Consider the following 16,466-nt stretch of genomic DNA (forward strand, 5'->3'; position numbering starts at 1 on the left):
ATGGACACAGTTAGCTTACATCAAGTATAGCAGAGACTCATATGAACTTTATCTGATGATGGTTGTATAGTGTCTAATATAAAGAGAGCATAAACAGCGTACTGTCAGTGTAGAGGATGAAATCAGCCAGGACAACTCATGAAACATCTGCTCACATCTGGATGATTCCAGGTGTGTACATCCACAGAGAGCAGCAGGTCAGCTGATCACAGCCTGTACACTAAGAAAATCTACTGGAGCTTTTAATTATTGTGAGCTTGATTCTTTTCCCCACACTGAGACATTATAACCACTTTTAGTGTTCCCCCACCTCCTGAATCCACTTTAACCCCTGACTGCACACATTTCCTGTTTAGAGGCAAAGTCCCCTCCACAATGGAGGCAACAGGAAATAGAAACATATTTTTACTTTCCTTCTTTTTCTCTGCTCATGTTCAACTGAACTGATTCAAGATGAGTAGAATTATTAGAATGAAAATTTAGACTGAAATAAAGTTTGTATTCCTTTCAAATAATATTATTTTATTATTACATTAATGTAGCACATGGTTCAGCCAGCTTTGAACACAAACAGCTGGAGCCACAGCTGCTTTGCAAAAGTGACTCTGTTATGAAAGATGCCTTAACTATTTGGAGAAGTGCATGAAGAGTGAGAATTATTTTTTCTGCTGTGAGAAATGAGCCAAAGTGATTACGAGAAAGTGAAATCATCTCATTTTTAAAGAGAACACGAAGGACCAGCAGATTCTTTTATAGTCGTCTTAAAAAGACTAAAACTAATAATTAAATATCAAAAATATCAAATACCAGAATAAACTCAGCAATATTCAGAGTAAAATTGCAGAGACAGATTACACGTCAGACTGGAACAGGACACAGTCTGAGGTCCAAATGTTTCAGATCTCAGTGAAAATCTGTCATATTTTCATGTAAACCAAAGAATTACAATTTAAAGACATTTAAAAACCAAACTTGTGACAGACTGTAGATTCATGCATGTTCACTAATTTGCTCAAAGACTGTTCAGAGTGTGTCACACTGTGTCCATCTGACCAGAGTTGAATAACTCTCCTTGTTTCAATGTATTTAATTTAAAAGACTTCTTAAATAGTGACATTAAAGGTAAAATGTTTATCAAGAACAATTTATTGATGAAAAGTAAGAATAACATTGATATACATTTGCATTCATAACAGTAATATTTGTGTGGTAGTTCCTCACTGTGACCACTGGAGGGCAGTGAACTCATCACAATCTACAGTCAACAGGACAAAAACACCACAGAGCAGTTTCTGTTCAAACACTCTGCATTAAAAGTATTTATTAAGCTGTAAGCCGCGATATGATAATAAAAGAGTTTCATCACAAAGTAAATCAAACAGAGGAAATTCAGAGATGATGTTTCAGGAGCAACTATCACATCACCTGATCTGTAAAAAAGAGCTGACATCACCAAATCACACAAAGGATCAGCAAAAAGCTCTTCTTTTTGTTCACAGTGAGTTAATAGTGAGATAATAACATCACATTTGTTCCTGTATCGATGTGATGAGAAGAAATGAGACCTGCTGAGGCCTCTGATACATTTATCAGCTAATGGCTCAAATGTGCAGTTGCAACATGATTTGGTTTCAGTATATTTATATTTAATGATTTCAACTATTTTCATTTGTACTCTTTTAAGTTTCATTCATCTTTGATTTTTAAATTCACACTGATGTGTTCAAACCCAGAGTGATTTCAAACACCTTCTGAGCATCATCAGCGAGCTTATCAAGGATCAATTTCAGAATGTTGTAGATTGTGGCGAAAGAGAGACCCATTGCTAATGGGATTCCAACAATGGGAATCCACCTTGTTGCTTCCTCTGCTGCAATTAATGTAGCTGCTCCTGGAGCTTGGGTCATCACCTTAAAAAGGAGCCCTGTAGTTATTTTTGCTGCAGCCAGTGGTGAAATGATGACAGCACACAGATCAGTGTAGGGCACACCTGTTCTGGCAGAAAGTCTCTTCAGAGACTGGATATCGAGACCAAATGCATGAACATAATGTGTGACAACACCAACCAACAAAGCAAGCTCAACAGCAATAGAAAGAGCAGGAACTGGAACCCCTGCTACAGCCGCAGACATAATAGCATAGTATTTTATTTTGGACTGAAAAGCTTTTTTCTTCTTGTTGATGATCTCCAGGCTGATGGTGGGCATGGTGCGCAGCAGAGCATGTCTTTTATGTTTAGGAAGGTCTCTCTCTAAGGTCTGATGTAAGAGAGGGAAGTCGTACAGGTGGAGCTTAAAGCTGGACACCAGGAACACCTGTGGAGACTCGATGCCTAATCCTCTGAGTCCTGGCACAGAAAAAACACATGTTAAGATGATGTATAAAAAATGCAGAAGACCTTTATAAGAAATCATTTAAAACTTGGATCTGAATATGTTTAAAAAGTGAACTCAGATCTCACTGAGCTCTAAGTGATCAGAAACTCACTTTGAACGCAGTCGTCTCTGATCTTTGTAAGAGTCTCCTCCTCAATGAAGTGTCTCTTTCTTCTTTCGGCGCGTAAATTGTCATCAATCTTTGAGTGAACAAAGTAGAACTTCTTCTCCATCCTCTGAATCTCCTGAGCAAGTTTCACGTCATTTTCTCTGAAGCGAGTGTCTGAGATGATGATGAAGAAGTCAAACTTCTCAAATCCAACAAGCTCCAGGTACTTATCAGCTGGAAACTTGGTGCTGCCAATTCCAGGAAGATCCCATAATTTAACATTGGGATAGTTTGGATGGGGGTACGGTGTGACCTCTGAGGTGGTTTCTGTGACACCAGTAGGAGCAGCTCCCTCGTCATCATCAGACATCCCTCTGAAGGCGTTAACGAAGGTGGATTTACCAGAACCAGTTTCCCCTGTGATGGCGATATTTAGTGGAATATTATCTTCTCTTTCTAAATATTCGTGAATCATTGCAGCTGCTGCAGCGATGTCATTGTTTTCCAGTGCTTCTCTAACTCCAGGAATTTCTTCTGGATGTGAATCATTTGGATCCCCCATAGTGATCCTTAAACAGAAGAAGAAAACCTGAGAAAACATGCGAGGCTGCATTTGGGTCCAATCCTGCCTGCAGCACACAGCAACACTTAACAAGCTGGACCAGGAAGAAGTCAGCTGTAGAGCTGCAGAGAGGAATCTTAGGAAAAAGCTGCCAATAAACATAAGATAAGATAAGATAAGATAAGATAAGATAAGATAAGATAAGATAAGATAACCTTTATTAGTCCCACACGTGGGAAATTTGTTTTGTCACAGCAGGAAGTGGACAGTGCAAAAGTTATGACGCAAAAATTAGAATACAATAAGAATAAATACAGTACACAGCTGTACAGAATAGAATAAAATAATATACTATATACAGTAGAATAAAATAGAATAAAAATATACAATAAGATAAAAATAGAATACGAATGCTATATACAACTGAGTAAAAATACAACGATGCCAGAAAAGATTATTGCAAACATAACGAACACTGCAGCATTGTGTTTGTGTGGGTCCTTAGTGTCACAGTGGTGCTGAAACCCAGGTGCAGGATAACAGACCCGTGACCACTGCAGCCACTGAAAGTACTGGCAATGATGCTGGCAGAAATAGCCACCATGCACTGGGAGCAGGTGGTGGTGCATCAAGATCAGCTCCAATAGCTATGGGACCAGGCCAAGCACCAGATCTTTTATACAGGTAATAGGTTGAGTTGAGAATAGAATAGAATAGAATTCAACTTTATTTGTCATTGCACATGTCACAAATACAAGGCAGCGAAACTGTCAGGATCCTGGGTCTCCTGACCCAGTGAGTTTCTTGTGTCTCAGTGTTTTTGTATTATCATGTTCTAAGTTCTCTTTCTTGCTCCAGTTTATTTTATAGAGTCTTAGTTTGGGTTTTTTGTATTCTGTTTAGTTTTCTGAGTATTTAGTAGCTGCCATCTGTGCCTCCTTTATGTTGATCTCTGTTTCTTTGTTGCTCTATCTCCCCTGTAGCTGTATCTCCAAGTGAAGAAATGTTACATTTCCTGTTTTACTTTGAAAGTCTGTGTCCTATGTAAATGCATTGAGTTTTGCTTCCCTTATCTTGTCTTGTCAATTACTCCCAGCTGTGTTCTCCTTCTGTGTCTCATTCCCTCGTTATCCTTCTGTGTATTTAAGCCTTGTGTTTGTCTCTGTTAGTTGCTGGTTCGTCTGTGTAGTCTCCCTCCATCACTTTGTGTTTTCTCACCGTGTCTCCGTTTTTAGGTTTGTTTTGTTAGTTTTTGCTTGGTTTTCATCCTTGTTTTTTTGTCATTTGTTTGTTTTCTCTCGCCTTATATAATAAAGCTCACTCGCACCTAAAGTTGCATCTTGGGTCCTATTCTCCAGCTCCACACGTCTGCCACGCCAAACGTAACAGAAATGCAGTTTGCATCCATCCAGACAGTGCTTTAGCAATAATATGGATATATTACAAAAATATCAGCTTGTTACCTGTAAAAAATATGACTAGGAGCCAGAAATCTTGCTGACTGATAGGGGATCAAATAGGGCTGGGCGATATATCGAGTTTTTTAAAAATATCGATATATTTTCATACGAGATATAAGATGTGACAATATCGTTTATATCGATATAGTCTATCTTACGTTATAATTATACTTGTGGAGCCGCAGGTTTGCCTCTCTTTCGTCCACTTCCGTCTCTACGCAACGTTACTCGGCCTCGCCTCTCCTTCACTGAACACAACTCCGCCTCCCCCATAACTTCACCTGCAGGCAATGACAAGATGAAAGCGGAAAATCTCCGTTAGCGAGTTACCGTGCGTGGGGCTGGACGGCGTCAACGTGTTAGCGAGCTAACCGCGCTAACGAGCTAACCGCGCTAACGACATGCAGCCAGGAGGGGCTGCACGGCCTAAAATCCTTTCATTTTCTCAAAAATCGACAGTGCGCCTTATGTATGAATTCTGGTTGTGCTTACTGACCGCGAACCGATTTTATGTGGTACACAGCGCTCAGCAATCTGTCAAAAATGTTTTATTATGACTTTGCTAAGCTACGGAGCTGCACCGCTTGATGGATTGTCGGAGGATTACGGCTACCGGGGAGGAGCCTCGCGGAGTGATACGTACTGTGTGTGTATAAGGACCACAAATGGCACCTGTTCAGAGACGTGGTGCAGCTGTGAAATCTGTCTCTTTATTATTATGCTCAGCGTCTATTAGTTTACATTTTGACTGCACAATTATGAGCTTTTCGTTATGCACAAAAACAACATTGTTTTCTTTTATTTATGGACCATGATTATTTAATAAATGCTGATAATTTATTTTTGAGTAATTTCTTCATGTACATCTACGCTGTATGTAAATAAAAGTGCCCGTGTGACATCTGGGACAGTGTGACTAAGAACTCTCTTTTTGTTCTTAACTTATGGCTTTAAAAAAAAAAAAATCGAGATATATATCTTATATCGCCATCCAGCTAAAAAATATCGAGATATGAATTTTGGGTCATATCGCCCAGCCCTAGGATCAAATACTTATTTCATTCATGAAAATTCAAATTAATTTATAACTTTGTTTTAAATGCAATTTTCTGGATTCTTTGGTTATTGTTCTATTTTCCACTGTTCAAATAAACCTACCATTGAAATTGCAGACTGATCATTTCTTTGTTAGTGGGCAAACTTACAAAATCAGCTGGTTTTCAAATAAGTGTTTCCTTGACTCTATAAATAATGTAAGTTATTCTCTGTTGATCTAAATACACGGAGTGCAGAATTATTAGGCAAGTTGTATTTTTGAGGAATAATTTTATTATTGAACAACAACCATGTTCTCAATGAACCCAAAAAACTCATTAATATCAAAGCTGAATGTTTTTGGAAGTAGTTTTTAGTTTGTTTTTAGTTTTAGCTATTTTAGGGGGATACCTGTGTGTGCAGGTGACTATTACTGTGCATAATTATTAGGCAACTTAACAAAAAACAAATATATACCCATTTCAATTATTTATTTTTACCAGTGACACCAATATAACATCTCCACATTCACAAATATACATTTCTGACATTCAAAAACAAAACAAAAACAAATCAGCGACCAATATAGCCACCTTTCTTTGGAAGGACACTCAAAAGCCTGCCATCCATGGATTCTGTCAGTGTTTTGATCTGTTCACCATCAACATTGCGTGCAGCAGCAACCACAGCCTCCCAGACACTGTTCAGAGAGGTGTACTGTTTTCCCTCCTTGTAAATCTCACATTTGATGATGGACCACAGGTTCTCAATGGGGTTCAGATCAGGTGAACAAGGAGGCCATGTCATTAGTTTTTCTTCTTTTATACCCTTTCTTGCCAGCCACGCTGTGGAGTACTTGGACGCGTGTGATGGAGCATTGTCCTGCATGAAAATCATGTTTTTCTTGAAGGATGCAGACTTCTTCCTGTACCACTGCTTGAAGAAGGTGTCTTCCAGAAACTGGCAGTAGGACTGGGAGTTGAGCTTGACTCCATCCTCAACCCGAAAAGGCCCCACAAGCTCATCTTTGATGATACCAGCCCAAACCAGTACTCCACCTCCACCTTGCTGGCGTCTGAGTCAGACTGGAGCTCTCTGCCCTTTACCAATCCAGCCACGGGCCCATCCATCTGGCCCATCAAGACTCACTCTCATTTCATCAGTCCATAAAACCTTAGAAAAACCAGTCTTGAGATATTTCTTGGCCCAGTCTTGACGTTTCAGCTTGTGTGTCTTGTTCAGTGGTGGTCGTCTTTCAGCCTTTCTTACCTTGGCCATGTCTCTGAGTATTGCACACCTTGTGCTTTTGGGCACTCCAGTGATGTTGCAGCTCTGAAATATGGCCAAACTGGTGGCAAGTGGCATCTTGGCAGCTGCACGCTTGACTTTTCTCAGTTCATGGGCAGTTATTTTGCGCCTTGGTTTTTCCACACGCTTCTTGCGACCCTGTTGACTATTTTGAATGAAACGCTTGATTGTTCGATGATCACGCTTCAGAAGCTTTGCAATTTTGAGACTGCTGCATTCCTCTGCAAGATATCTCACTATTTTTGACTTTTCTGAGCCTGTCAAGTCCTTCTTTTGACCCATTTTGCCAAAGGAAAGGAAGTTGCCTAATAATTATGCACACCTGATATAGGGTGTTGATGTCATTAGACCACACCCCTTCTCATTACAGAGATGCACATCACCTAATATGCTTAATTGGTAGTAGGCTTTCGAGCCTATACAGCTTGGAGTAAGACAACATGCATGAAGAGGATGATGTGGACAAAATACTCATTTGCCTAATAATTCTGCACTCCCTGTATAATATGGCCGGATGCACTGAAACTGGCTCAATAATCAGCAGACTGTGTGATGATGAAGTAACACCCAAAGCTAAAAGAGGAAGTTTCCCTCAAAGAGTCAGATAAAGATTTTATTATGTCCATATAAGATCACATCAGACAGACGGGGCAGGAACCTGTATAATTATTAAAAAGTACCAAATCCATAAAAAAAACTAGATTTTCTGTGACTTATCTCGAAAAATAAAAATTATGACAATAGAAAGAAAGTGATTTTAGCCTAATTAAAGCGATAAATTAAAATAACTTACACCGGATTCCTGCTGAGGCTGAAAGTGAAGATAGCAGCACACTGCAGTCAGTAACAATGGGAGAAGTTGCAGTTTGGCTTTGACCTTTTGTGTTAGTCACAGGAAATACCTCCACCCAAGATAAGAACGAATGAACCAATCAGCGAATCTTCATGGGGGCCTCAGTAAGATATGTGAAAACACGTGATTTACAAGAAGTCATGTTTCCACAGCAGAACTCAGTGGACTATGGAGTGGAGTGGAAAAATGTTTTTCTATTTTTTTGTGCTTGTCACACTTTAATGTTTCAGATCATCAAACAAATTTAAGTATTAGACAAAGATAAAGCAAGCAAACACAAAATTCTCTAAATGAAGGTGTTTGTTATGAAGAGGAAAAATCCAAACCTACATGGCCCTGTGTGAAAAAGTGTTTTATACCTGAAGTGCCTCAATGCTATGCTTTCTATTAATAAGTGTCATATAATTATATAGTGTAGTATTAAGTGGACACGGCCCTGATAATAAAGGCCTTAGACTGCGTGTCCTTTAGTTTTCATCTTTCAACATCTTAGACTGGAGTGGGACAGCCTGTAATAAAACTGTTGAGCACATACCGCCATTTCGAGATCCGCAGCAGAGTGTCATGCAGGACGCATCTCCCTTCTAGAGGTGATTTTGTAAGAGAATAAAAGTATAAAATGATCTATTGAGCAGTGTGTTGTGCTCCATCAGATGCCTAGGGGAGAAAAAGAACTCGGTGAAGTGTTGATGCATGCATCCTATTTTGACTTTATCCTGCAGGACAGCCTCCTGAAATTCCAGGAGTACTGATAATCTATCAACCCTCTCCCCATTAATTGTTTTTAATAGTGTTTTTACTTTGCTGACCTCACCATCATCAATACACCGCTTGATATTAATACATCCTTTGATACATCTTTTCTCTCCCACAGTCTTCTTACAGATGCTTTCAACATTTATCACTTTATTTTTCTGTTCTTCTGTCTTAACCGCTATCAACAAATTTCCATCCCTGAGAGTTTTAGCCAGCTGCACTTCTCCAAACTTTTTTTTCAACTCTCTAAATCAGCGGTCCCCAACCTTTTTTGTGTCACAGACCGGTTTAATGTCAGACAATATTGTCACTGATAAATACCACACAATAAAATTATACGACCAAGACGAAAACTGTGGTATTTTGTAAATATAATAACAAATCCCAATTCACTGTGTAATTGTCTTACTTTATTAGCAGTGTCTCCTGAAATGCACCAACAACATTGAGAACAGAGTAACATCCTCCTCTCTGCCCCTTAATGCTCTCTGGTCGCTATGGTAACATGTAAATATTTCTTTCAAAATAAGACTACTACATACTATAAGACGACTACAACATGGGAAAAGACCCAGCAAGTCAAACAGGAGGTACTGGTCCTGTGTGTGGACTTCCGGTAAATTTCAGTGTTGAGGTTTCCATTCTCTTCAATGTGCACAGCGCAGTCCAGGAAAGGCAAACAGTCGTCCTTTGTGTCTTCCCTGGTGAACTTGATGTTTTTATCCACAGCGTTAATGTGCGCAGTGAAGGATTCCACTTCTTGTGTCTTGATTTTGACCCAGGTGTCGTCTACATCAGCGGTCCCCAACCTCCGGGCCTTGGACCGGTACCTGTCCGTGAGTCGTATGGTACCGGGCCGCGAGAGTTGAGGCTCAGGTGTGAAATGTATAGTTTTCAGGGTTTTTATCGGTTTTCAGCGTTATTTTGTTATCGTTTTTATCGTTAACTTGGTTTTCCTGGGTCTTTTCACGTGTTATGAATAAATAAATTTTCGGTACCAGTACTAGTTTTATTTTGTTGTATTTATCCGAGACACCTTAAAGGCCGGTCCATGAAAATATTGTCGGGCATAAACCGGTCCATGGCGCAAAAAAGGTTGGGGACCGCTGGTCTACATTAATGATGGGATTTCTGGCTCTTTTTAGAGAACCGGCTCTTTCAGCTCCGAACTGGCTCTTCAGGTTGTTTTGTTGCTTTAATTAACTTATTATTAACAATAATATAAAATTATGCATTGCACGTAAAACTCCAAAACACATAAAAACTTCAAAACAGGTACAAAACACAACAGAAGTGCTCCAGGATGCTAGGCACAGTGTTGAGCTTTTGTTACCTAGTGGCTACACAAGCCAGCAAGTACCAACGACCGGATCTGGTGTGTGGTAATAAAATGCAAATGAACATTTTTTTTAAATTATTTGAATATATATGAGTGCTTGTGTATAAATACACAAACAATACACACATGCTTTCAATTGTGTAATTTAAGTGATCTAGTAGCTCTGCTTTGGAAGTTCAGTTAACGCTAGAAATGTGTTTTGGAGTTTGTACGTGCTTTGAATCTAGGGGCCACCGCATATATTTACATATAAACATATAAATAAAACCACTTTTTTTTTACATTAGTAATTCCTTTGGTGCATAATTTTATATTGTTGTTAATAATAAATTAATTAAAGCAACAAAACAACCTGAAGAGCCGGTTCGGAGCCGAAAGAGCCGGCTCGCTAAAAAGAGCCGGAAATCCCATCACTAGTCGGCGCGTCCGTCGACACCAGAGGGTTAAAGTTGGAGTAGAGTTTATCCTCTAGGCTAACCCTTTTTGGATTTTGGGAAACGCTATTATACAGTGGCTTGCAAAAGTATTCGGCCCCCTTGAACTTTTCCACATTTTCTCACATTACAGCCACAAACATGAATAAATGTTATTGGAATTCCACGTGAAAGACCAACACAAAGTGGTGCACACGTGAGAAGTGGAACGAAAATCATACATGATCCCAAACTTTTTTTTTTACAAATAAATAACTGCAAAGTGGGGTGTGCGTAATTATTCAGCCCCCTGAGTCAATACTTTGTAGAACCACCTTTTGCTGCAGTTACAGCTGCCAGTCTTTTAGGGTTTGTCTCTACCAGCTTTGCACATCTACAGACTGAAATCCTTTCCCATTCTTCTTTGTAAAACAGCTCCAGCTCAGTCAGATTAGATGGGCAGCGTTTGTGAACAGCAGTTTTCAGATCTTGCCACAGATTCTCGATTGGATTTACCGTAGATCTGGACTTTGACTGGGCCAGTCTAACACATGGATATGTTTTGTTTTAAACCATTCCATTGTTGCCCTGGCTTTATGTTTAGGGTCGTTGTCCTGCTGGAAGGTGAACCTCCGCCCCAGTCTCAAGTCTTTTGCAGACTCCAAGAGGTTTTCTTCCAAGACTGTCCTGTATTTGGCTCCATCCATCTTCCCATCAACTCTTTGAACTTTGTTCACATGTTGAAATAAATTACCAATCAATCAATCAATCAAAAACTCTGACCAGCTTCCCTGTCCCTGCTGAAGAGAAGCACCCCCAGAGCACGATGCTGCCACCACCATATTTGACAGTGGGGATGGTGTGTTCAGAGTGATGTGCAGTGTTAGTTTTCTGCCACACATAGCGTTTTGCATTATGGCCAAAAAGTTCCATTTTGGTCTCATCTGACCAGAGCACCTTCTTCCACATGTTTGCTGTGTCCCCCACATGGCTTGTGGCAAACTGCAAACGGGACTTCTTATGGTTTTCTGTTAACAATGGCTTTCTTCTTGCCACTCTTCCATAAAGGCCAACTTTGTGCAGTGCACGACTAATAGTTGTCCTATGGACAGATTCCCCCACCTGAGCTGTAGATCTCTGCAGCTCGTCCAGAGTCACCATGGGCCTCTTGGCTGCATTTCTGATCAGCGTTCTCCTTGTTCGGCCTGTGAGTTTAGGTGGACGGCCTTGTCTTGGTAGGTTTACAGTTGTGCAATACTCCTTCCATTTCTGAATGATGGCTTGAACAGTGCTCCGTGGGATGTTCAAGGCTTGGGAAATCTTTTTGGGCAACTGACTGCACTCAGACCAAAGGGGGCTGAATAATTACGCACTCCCCACTTTTCAGTTATTTATTTGTAAAAAATGTTTGCAATCATTGGAATCAATCATAATAAAATTGATTCATGTTTGTGGCTGTAATGTGACAAAATGTGGAAAAGTTCAAGGGGGGCGAATACTTCTGCAAGCCACTGTATGTCCACATGATTGTTAAAGAACCTTTAGTGGTCAGTTACACAAAAGTGTTACACAACTACTGTTTAACTTCTGTCACAAATATGTCTCTGATGATTGCTTAACCTCCACGTTAAGCAATCAGTGTCAGTGTTAGGGCAGAGCACACTCTGAATGTAAGCTAAGGATGCTCTTGAGTATAAATCCATAGGTAAAGCAGCCATGACAGATCATGTAGCGTGTGCTTTTATTGTGTAAGTCTCCACAAAGAGCCGTGAACATCAGCACAGAAGTACAGGTCACATGATCACAGCCTGTACACAAATTAAATTCCAGCTGTTGTGATCATTTTAGCTCTGGATGCTAAAGCTAACGCAGCCCTTAGTGCCATTAGCACCCAGCAGAACATAATAGTGAGAACATTCAATCTATAACAGGGTTCTGAGCGTTACGTCTGAAACGTTAACGACTGATTGTGGCTGAAGTTTGTAAAAAGCTGTCGCACTCACAGAGTTCATTATATTTGCTGACTGTGGCCACAGGTGGTGAGGATGTGATGATGCTCTGATAAGATCTGTGCTCTTCTTCTCGTTTCGGTCTTCCTCATTTTTAGGCTGCTGTGCCCCTCTGCTCGTATAAAAACCTCCTGAACGACTGCAGATGGAACCACTCCTTACAGCTAACTGAAGGTCACAGACCTTCCACCTGAGCAGGTACGTGAAGCACTTGGTTCACAGTTCAGTCCCAGTTCAGTTTCCTGCATTTCACTGGTTTCTTTCTTCTGTTGCAGTTTTGGGAAAAACAAATCAGTGAAGGTGAGAACGTTTGAGATTTCCTACATGGATTTGGATTTAACTGCCTTAAATTCATCTCTGGTCAGCTGTTTATGGCGTGCACTGATTTATTGCATTAAAGCGGATCATAAATGTAAATAAAATGTGTTGTTTTAAATGGTGCAGATGAAGTTGCTGCCCTGCCTCATGCTGTATGTCCTGCTGGCAGCTGGAACCAGTCTGGCTGTGGACGTGAACTGGCTGACTAAAGTTGTGAAAGTCATCAAAACTAGGTGAGTAAATTTTCTAGATTTCTCCTCTGCCTTCACCAAATCCCTAAAGCACATGTAGACTGGTTGAGCAAACTCTCCCACAAGCTCAAGTGTCCTGGAGAGGGTAAAGAGGTTCAGTGACCAGGACAAACACTGCGTTGCTCCTCCCCTCTCTGAGTTTGACTAACGGACGAACTCTCCTCTCTGGCACCTTGGTGTAGACCTTCCTGGGGAAGCTGAGGAGTGTGATCCCCAATAGTTGAAGGACACCCTCCGGTCTACCTTCTTGAAGATGGGAACCACCACCCTGGTCTGCCAATCCAGAGGCCCTGCCTCAGATATGCAGTAGAGATGTGTCAGCCAGGACAGCCCTATCACATCCACAGGTGGTGCTGCCACCAAGGAGATTCTTAACTGCCTTACTGACCTCGTCCTCAGTGATGGTCGAGCTGTCCCCCTCATCCCCGAACTCTGGGTCCTCTGAAGAAGACGCGTCATTGGGATTAAGGAGGTCCACAAAGTATTCCTTTCAGGAGACTGGTTCCAGAGCCTGAGATGTTTGTTGAGATGAGCCCAGCTATTTCTAGAGTCAGGCTCTTTCCTCACCAAAGAGCGATTTCTACATGATCAATTGACGTGCTACATAATGTTCACTGACTCTTAAATACATAAATAGAATAAAGTGATTTTGCTACAGTTTAACTTAGATCAAAGTGGTAAATGTCCAACCCTAACGAGCTCGATAAACGTGTCTAAATTCAGACTGAAGTACTGAATTAACTGTAAATGTCACAGAGAACAGATTTATTAATATACCCACACTCTGTCTGAAATTATCTGAGATGTTTGTTTTCTTTCCCTTTGGCAGATACCATATACAAGACAAACATTACACTCTGGCTGTAACCATCCCACAACAACAGGACCCAAACACACTTTATAAAGTCCTTGAAGGCGACAAGCCTGAGGATGTTAAAAAGAGTGTTTACGAGGATAAAGTGTACGAAGGGACGAGGATGATTTTCTCTGTGCCCATAAAACCTGATCATGCAGAACGTTTAGTTCTGCAAAAGTTGAGCAGTCTATGAAAATATACAAAGAATAACTTCCTCCTCATCTACTCTTATCGGGCGACCGTGGCTCAGGGGGTTGGGAATCGCATCTGTAACCGGAAGGTCGCCGGTTTGATCCCCGGGCTCTCTGTCCTGGCCGTTGTGTCCTTGGGCAAGACACTTTACCCTACTTGCCTACTGGTGTTGGCCAGAGGGGCCGATGGCGCGATATGGCAGCCTTGCTTCTGTCAGTCTGCCCCAGGGCAGCTGTGGCTACAACTGTAGCTGCCTCCACCAGTATAAGAATGTGAGAGTGAATGAATAGTGGCATTGTAAAGCGCTTTGGGTGCCTAGAAAAGCGCTATATAAATCCAATCCATTATTATTATCTCTCCCCATGTCGCACATGCACAGACAGAAAGAGAGAATAGAACATCCTAGAACTGATTGAAAGGGACGTTCGCTATTGGACAGATGGAGCCTTTGTGTTTACAAGAGTTTTTGATCAACCAAAGTCTGAGCGCAGTACAAGAGAGATCATCATACACTCACTCTATGAGGTTGGGTGTTCGATGGGTGGTCTCAAATACATCTTTCGCTGTGATGGACCGAGCAATTCTCAGAGTGTCACAGCTGCGATGAACGTTTCAGCGCTTCAGAGTTCTGTATTACTAACAGCCCTCAGCCTCCACAGGCAGGAAGCAGTGGGACAAACACCCAGGGAAACAGAGGCTGAGTCTGAGGTCCACACTGACTCTCTTCATTGACAGTCTGGTGTCACCTGGTCTCAGGTGAGTCCTGCGAACCTCAGCACTGACATCTGTCAGTCACCATTAAGGAAGCTTTGTGCAGGATCACAGATGACATCACACTATATCGATGAAGCGTGTGTTTTCAGACAGCTGCACCTCACTCACACCCCCAGACACGTGCTCCCTGATAACGGATTTAATAATGTGTGTGGTGTGAGCGCCAGCACACTGGCAGAGAGCAGATGTACGAAGCTAAATATGAACTTTACAGACTGAGAGCTGCAAAGGGTCATTCAGACTTCTGATTAAACCTCTCAGATCAGTCAGTACCAGAGCTCGACTGCGCCCCCTACAGTTACACACTCAGGTTTGACTTTTATTTATTTTTCCATTAAGTGCAACAAAACATCAGGTTGACAAGAACACCATCAAATCACTCCAACACACAAGAATATATTGAAATGTTTAAATAAATGAAACGTTTTAGGGTTTTTTTCTTCTTCTTGTCCATTATTGAGAAAATGTCATGAACTTCTGACTGGAGATCTTGGACTCATGAACATATTCAACAGGTTTATGACATAAAAGTGAGAATAATGATGGTCAGTATCAGTGGAACCAAACAACACGATGAGAGTGAATATGATCAGACACTAAACGTGACGCTGTGATCCTAACAAGGATTACCAAATCCAGACCTGAGCAGGAAGAAGCTGGTTTCCTGTTTACAGAGAAAACAGGAGCGTTATAGTCACATCAGAATTCAGCACCCTCCTTCATGAGACAGTTGGCGTACTGCGAGAGTTTTATTGCACCAGTTCTGGAAATAATGGATTTGTTTTTATAAAGAATGGAGCTGTTATTCCACATCAAACGTTTGTGTGCAACACAGTCATGTTTACAGACCAGCAGCAGCTGTTTATGAAAATATCTTTTTAGGGGAATTTGTTACTGTTGTATTTGCAGAGCAAAAGAAAATCACAGACAGATGAAAATTCCTAATGTGGAATCAAACTCCATGAAGGGGTTTACATCTCAGAGTCAATATTTATCCAGGTGACTTTGAAAGTGTCATTTATTGAGGTCAAATCATTAAATCCAGTCCACCTCTGCAGTAATCACCCATCAAAAACCGAGGAGAGCTCCATCTGCAAAAGCTACAGGTCGAATCTTTTCAGTTTCTCTGCTGTGGGACTGAACTTATGGCTGTGAGTGTGCACGTCTCACACAGGTGCGGGTTTAGCATTGAGCGGCGACCACGTGCCGTACGGCTGAGAGGGGCCGGCTCGGGCCCTCTGCCCCCCCCCCCACACACCACACACACGCACACGCAGCTCTGAGCCGCTGTGGCTTCAGGTAGGAAGCTACGACTCTGTTTGAAAGGAGGAAGTGATGTCAGTGGTTTTTATAATAATAAAGTTTGAATAAAAACAAACAGGTTTATTTTCTACTGATGATCTATTTTATTCATTATTCGTGTCTTTGTGGTGAATATTCATACAAAAAGTTTTCTCTCAGGAGGAAGTGAGAAACAGGAAGTGGAATCAATTACATTCAGTACAGCTAGCCCCGCCCCCCTCTTGTTCTTCCTCCTGGACCAATAGCAGGGGATGAGGGCGAGAAAGCTGCACTCCTATTGGTGCATTATGGTATTCATAAATCTATTTTGAATATTACAAATATATAAAAGCTCTACAGTGATGATACAGAGTCTCTACTTCAGCTCAGAGTCTCTCACACACACACACACACACACACACACACACACACACGCCGCCAGGTCAAAGGTCAAACAGTATCAGCTGATACAAAAACAATCATAAGTGCAGTAAAAGTCAGTCAGACAGGAAGTCTGTGCTCTCAGCCCAGCCGAGGGGGCGGAGTCAGCAGCCAAAGTGTTTGAGCTTCACATT

General features: G+C 41.3%; 1 protein-coding gene and 1 long non-coding RNA gene across 3 annotated transcripts; one reads left to right on the plus strand and one right to left on the minus strand.

Annotated features, from left to right (window-relative positions):
- Window positions 1–1,128: 1,128 nt before the first annotated feature.
- On the minus strand, window positions 1,129–7,719 carry LOC309695688 (interferon-inducible GTPase 5-like). 2 transcript variants are annotated; one of them, XM_082516495.1, is made up of 3 exons: window positions 7,643–7,719; window positions 2,488–3,053; window positions 1,129–2,347 (listed from the first exon to the last, which is right to left on the minus strand). In XM_082516495.1, the coding sequence occupies exons 2-3, from the start codon at window positions 3,044–3,046 to the stop codon at window positions 1,710–1,712; spliced, it is 1,197 nt and encodes a 398-aa protein (XP_082372621.1). In that variant the 5' UTR covers window positions 3,047–3,053; window positions 7,643–7,719; the 3' UTR covers window positions 1,129–1,709. The 2 variants fall into 2 exon arrangements, with proteins under 2 accessions (XP_082372621.1, XP_082372620.1); XM_082516494.1 differs by having other exon boundaries at window positions 2,488–3,194; window positions 7,643–7,683.
- Window positions 7,720–12,237: 4,518 nt separating this feature from the next.
- LOC309695772 lies at window positions 12,238–14,722 on the plus strand. The gene is made up of 4 exons (XR_014273234.1): window positions 12,238–12,417; window positions 12,495–12,519; window positions 12,664–12,770; window positions 13,618–14,722. It is a non-coding gene; the product is annotated as an uncharacterized lncRNA (long non-coding RNA).
- Window positions 14,723–16,466: the final 1,744 nt, after the last annotated feature.

Source organism: Aulonocara stuartgranti (assembly GCF_965226115.1).
Source record: "Aulonocara stuartgranti genome assembly, chromosome: 19".
In the NCBI taxonomy this organism is placed as follows: Eukaryota; Metazoa; Chordata; class Actinopteri; order Cichliformes; family Cichlidae; genus Aulonocara; species Aulonocara stuartgranti.

Excerpts from the sequence above, each read along its gene's own strand:
- LOC309695688 (XM_082516494.1), bottom strand. The coding sequence starts at position 3,097 with ATGCAGCCTCGCATGTTTTCTCAGGTTTTCTTCTTCTGTTTAAGGATC. Across the intron at positions 2,348-2,487 it reads CAGAGACGACTGCGTTCAAA|GACTCAGAGGATTAGGCATC; the intron begins GTGAGTTTCTGA and ends TTTCTGTGCCAG.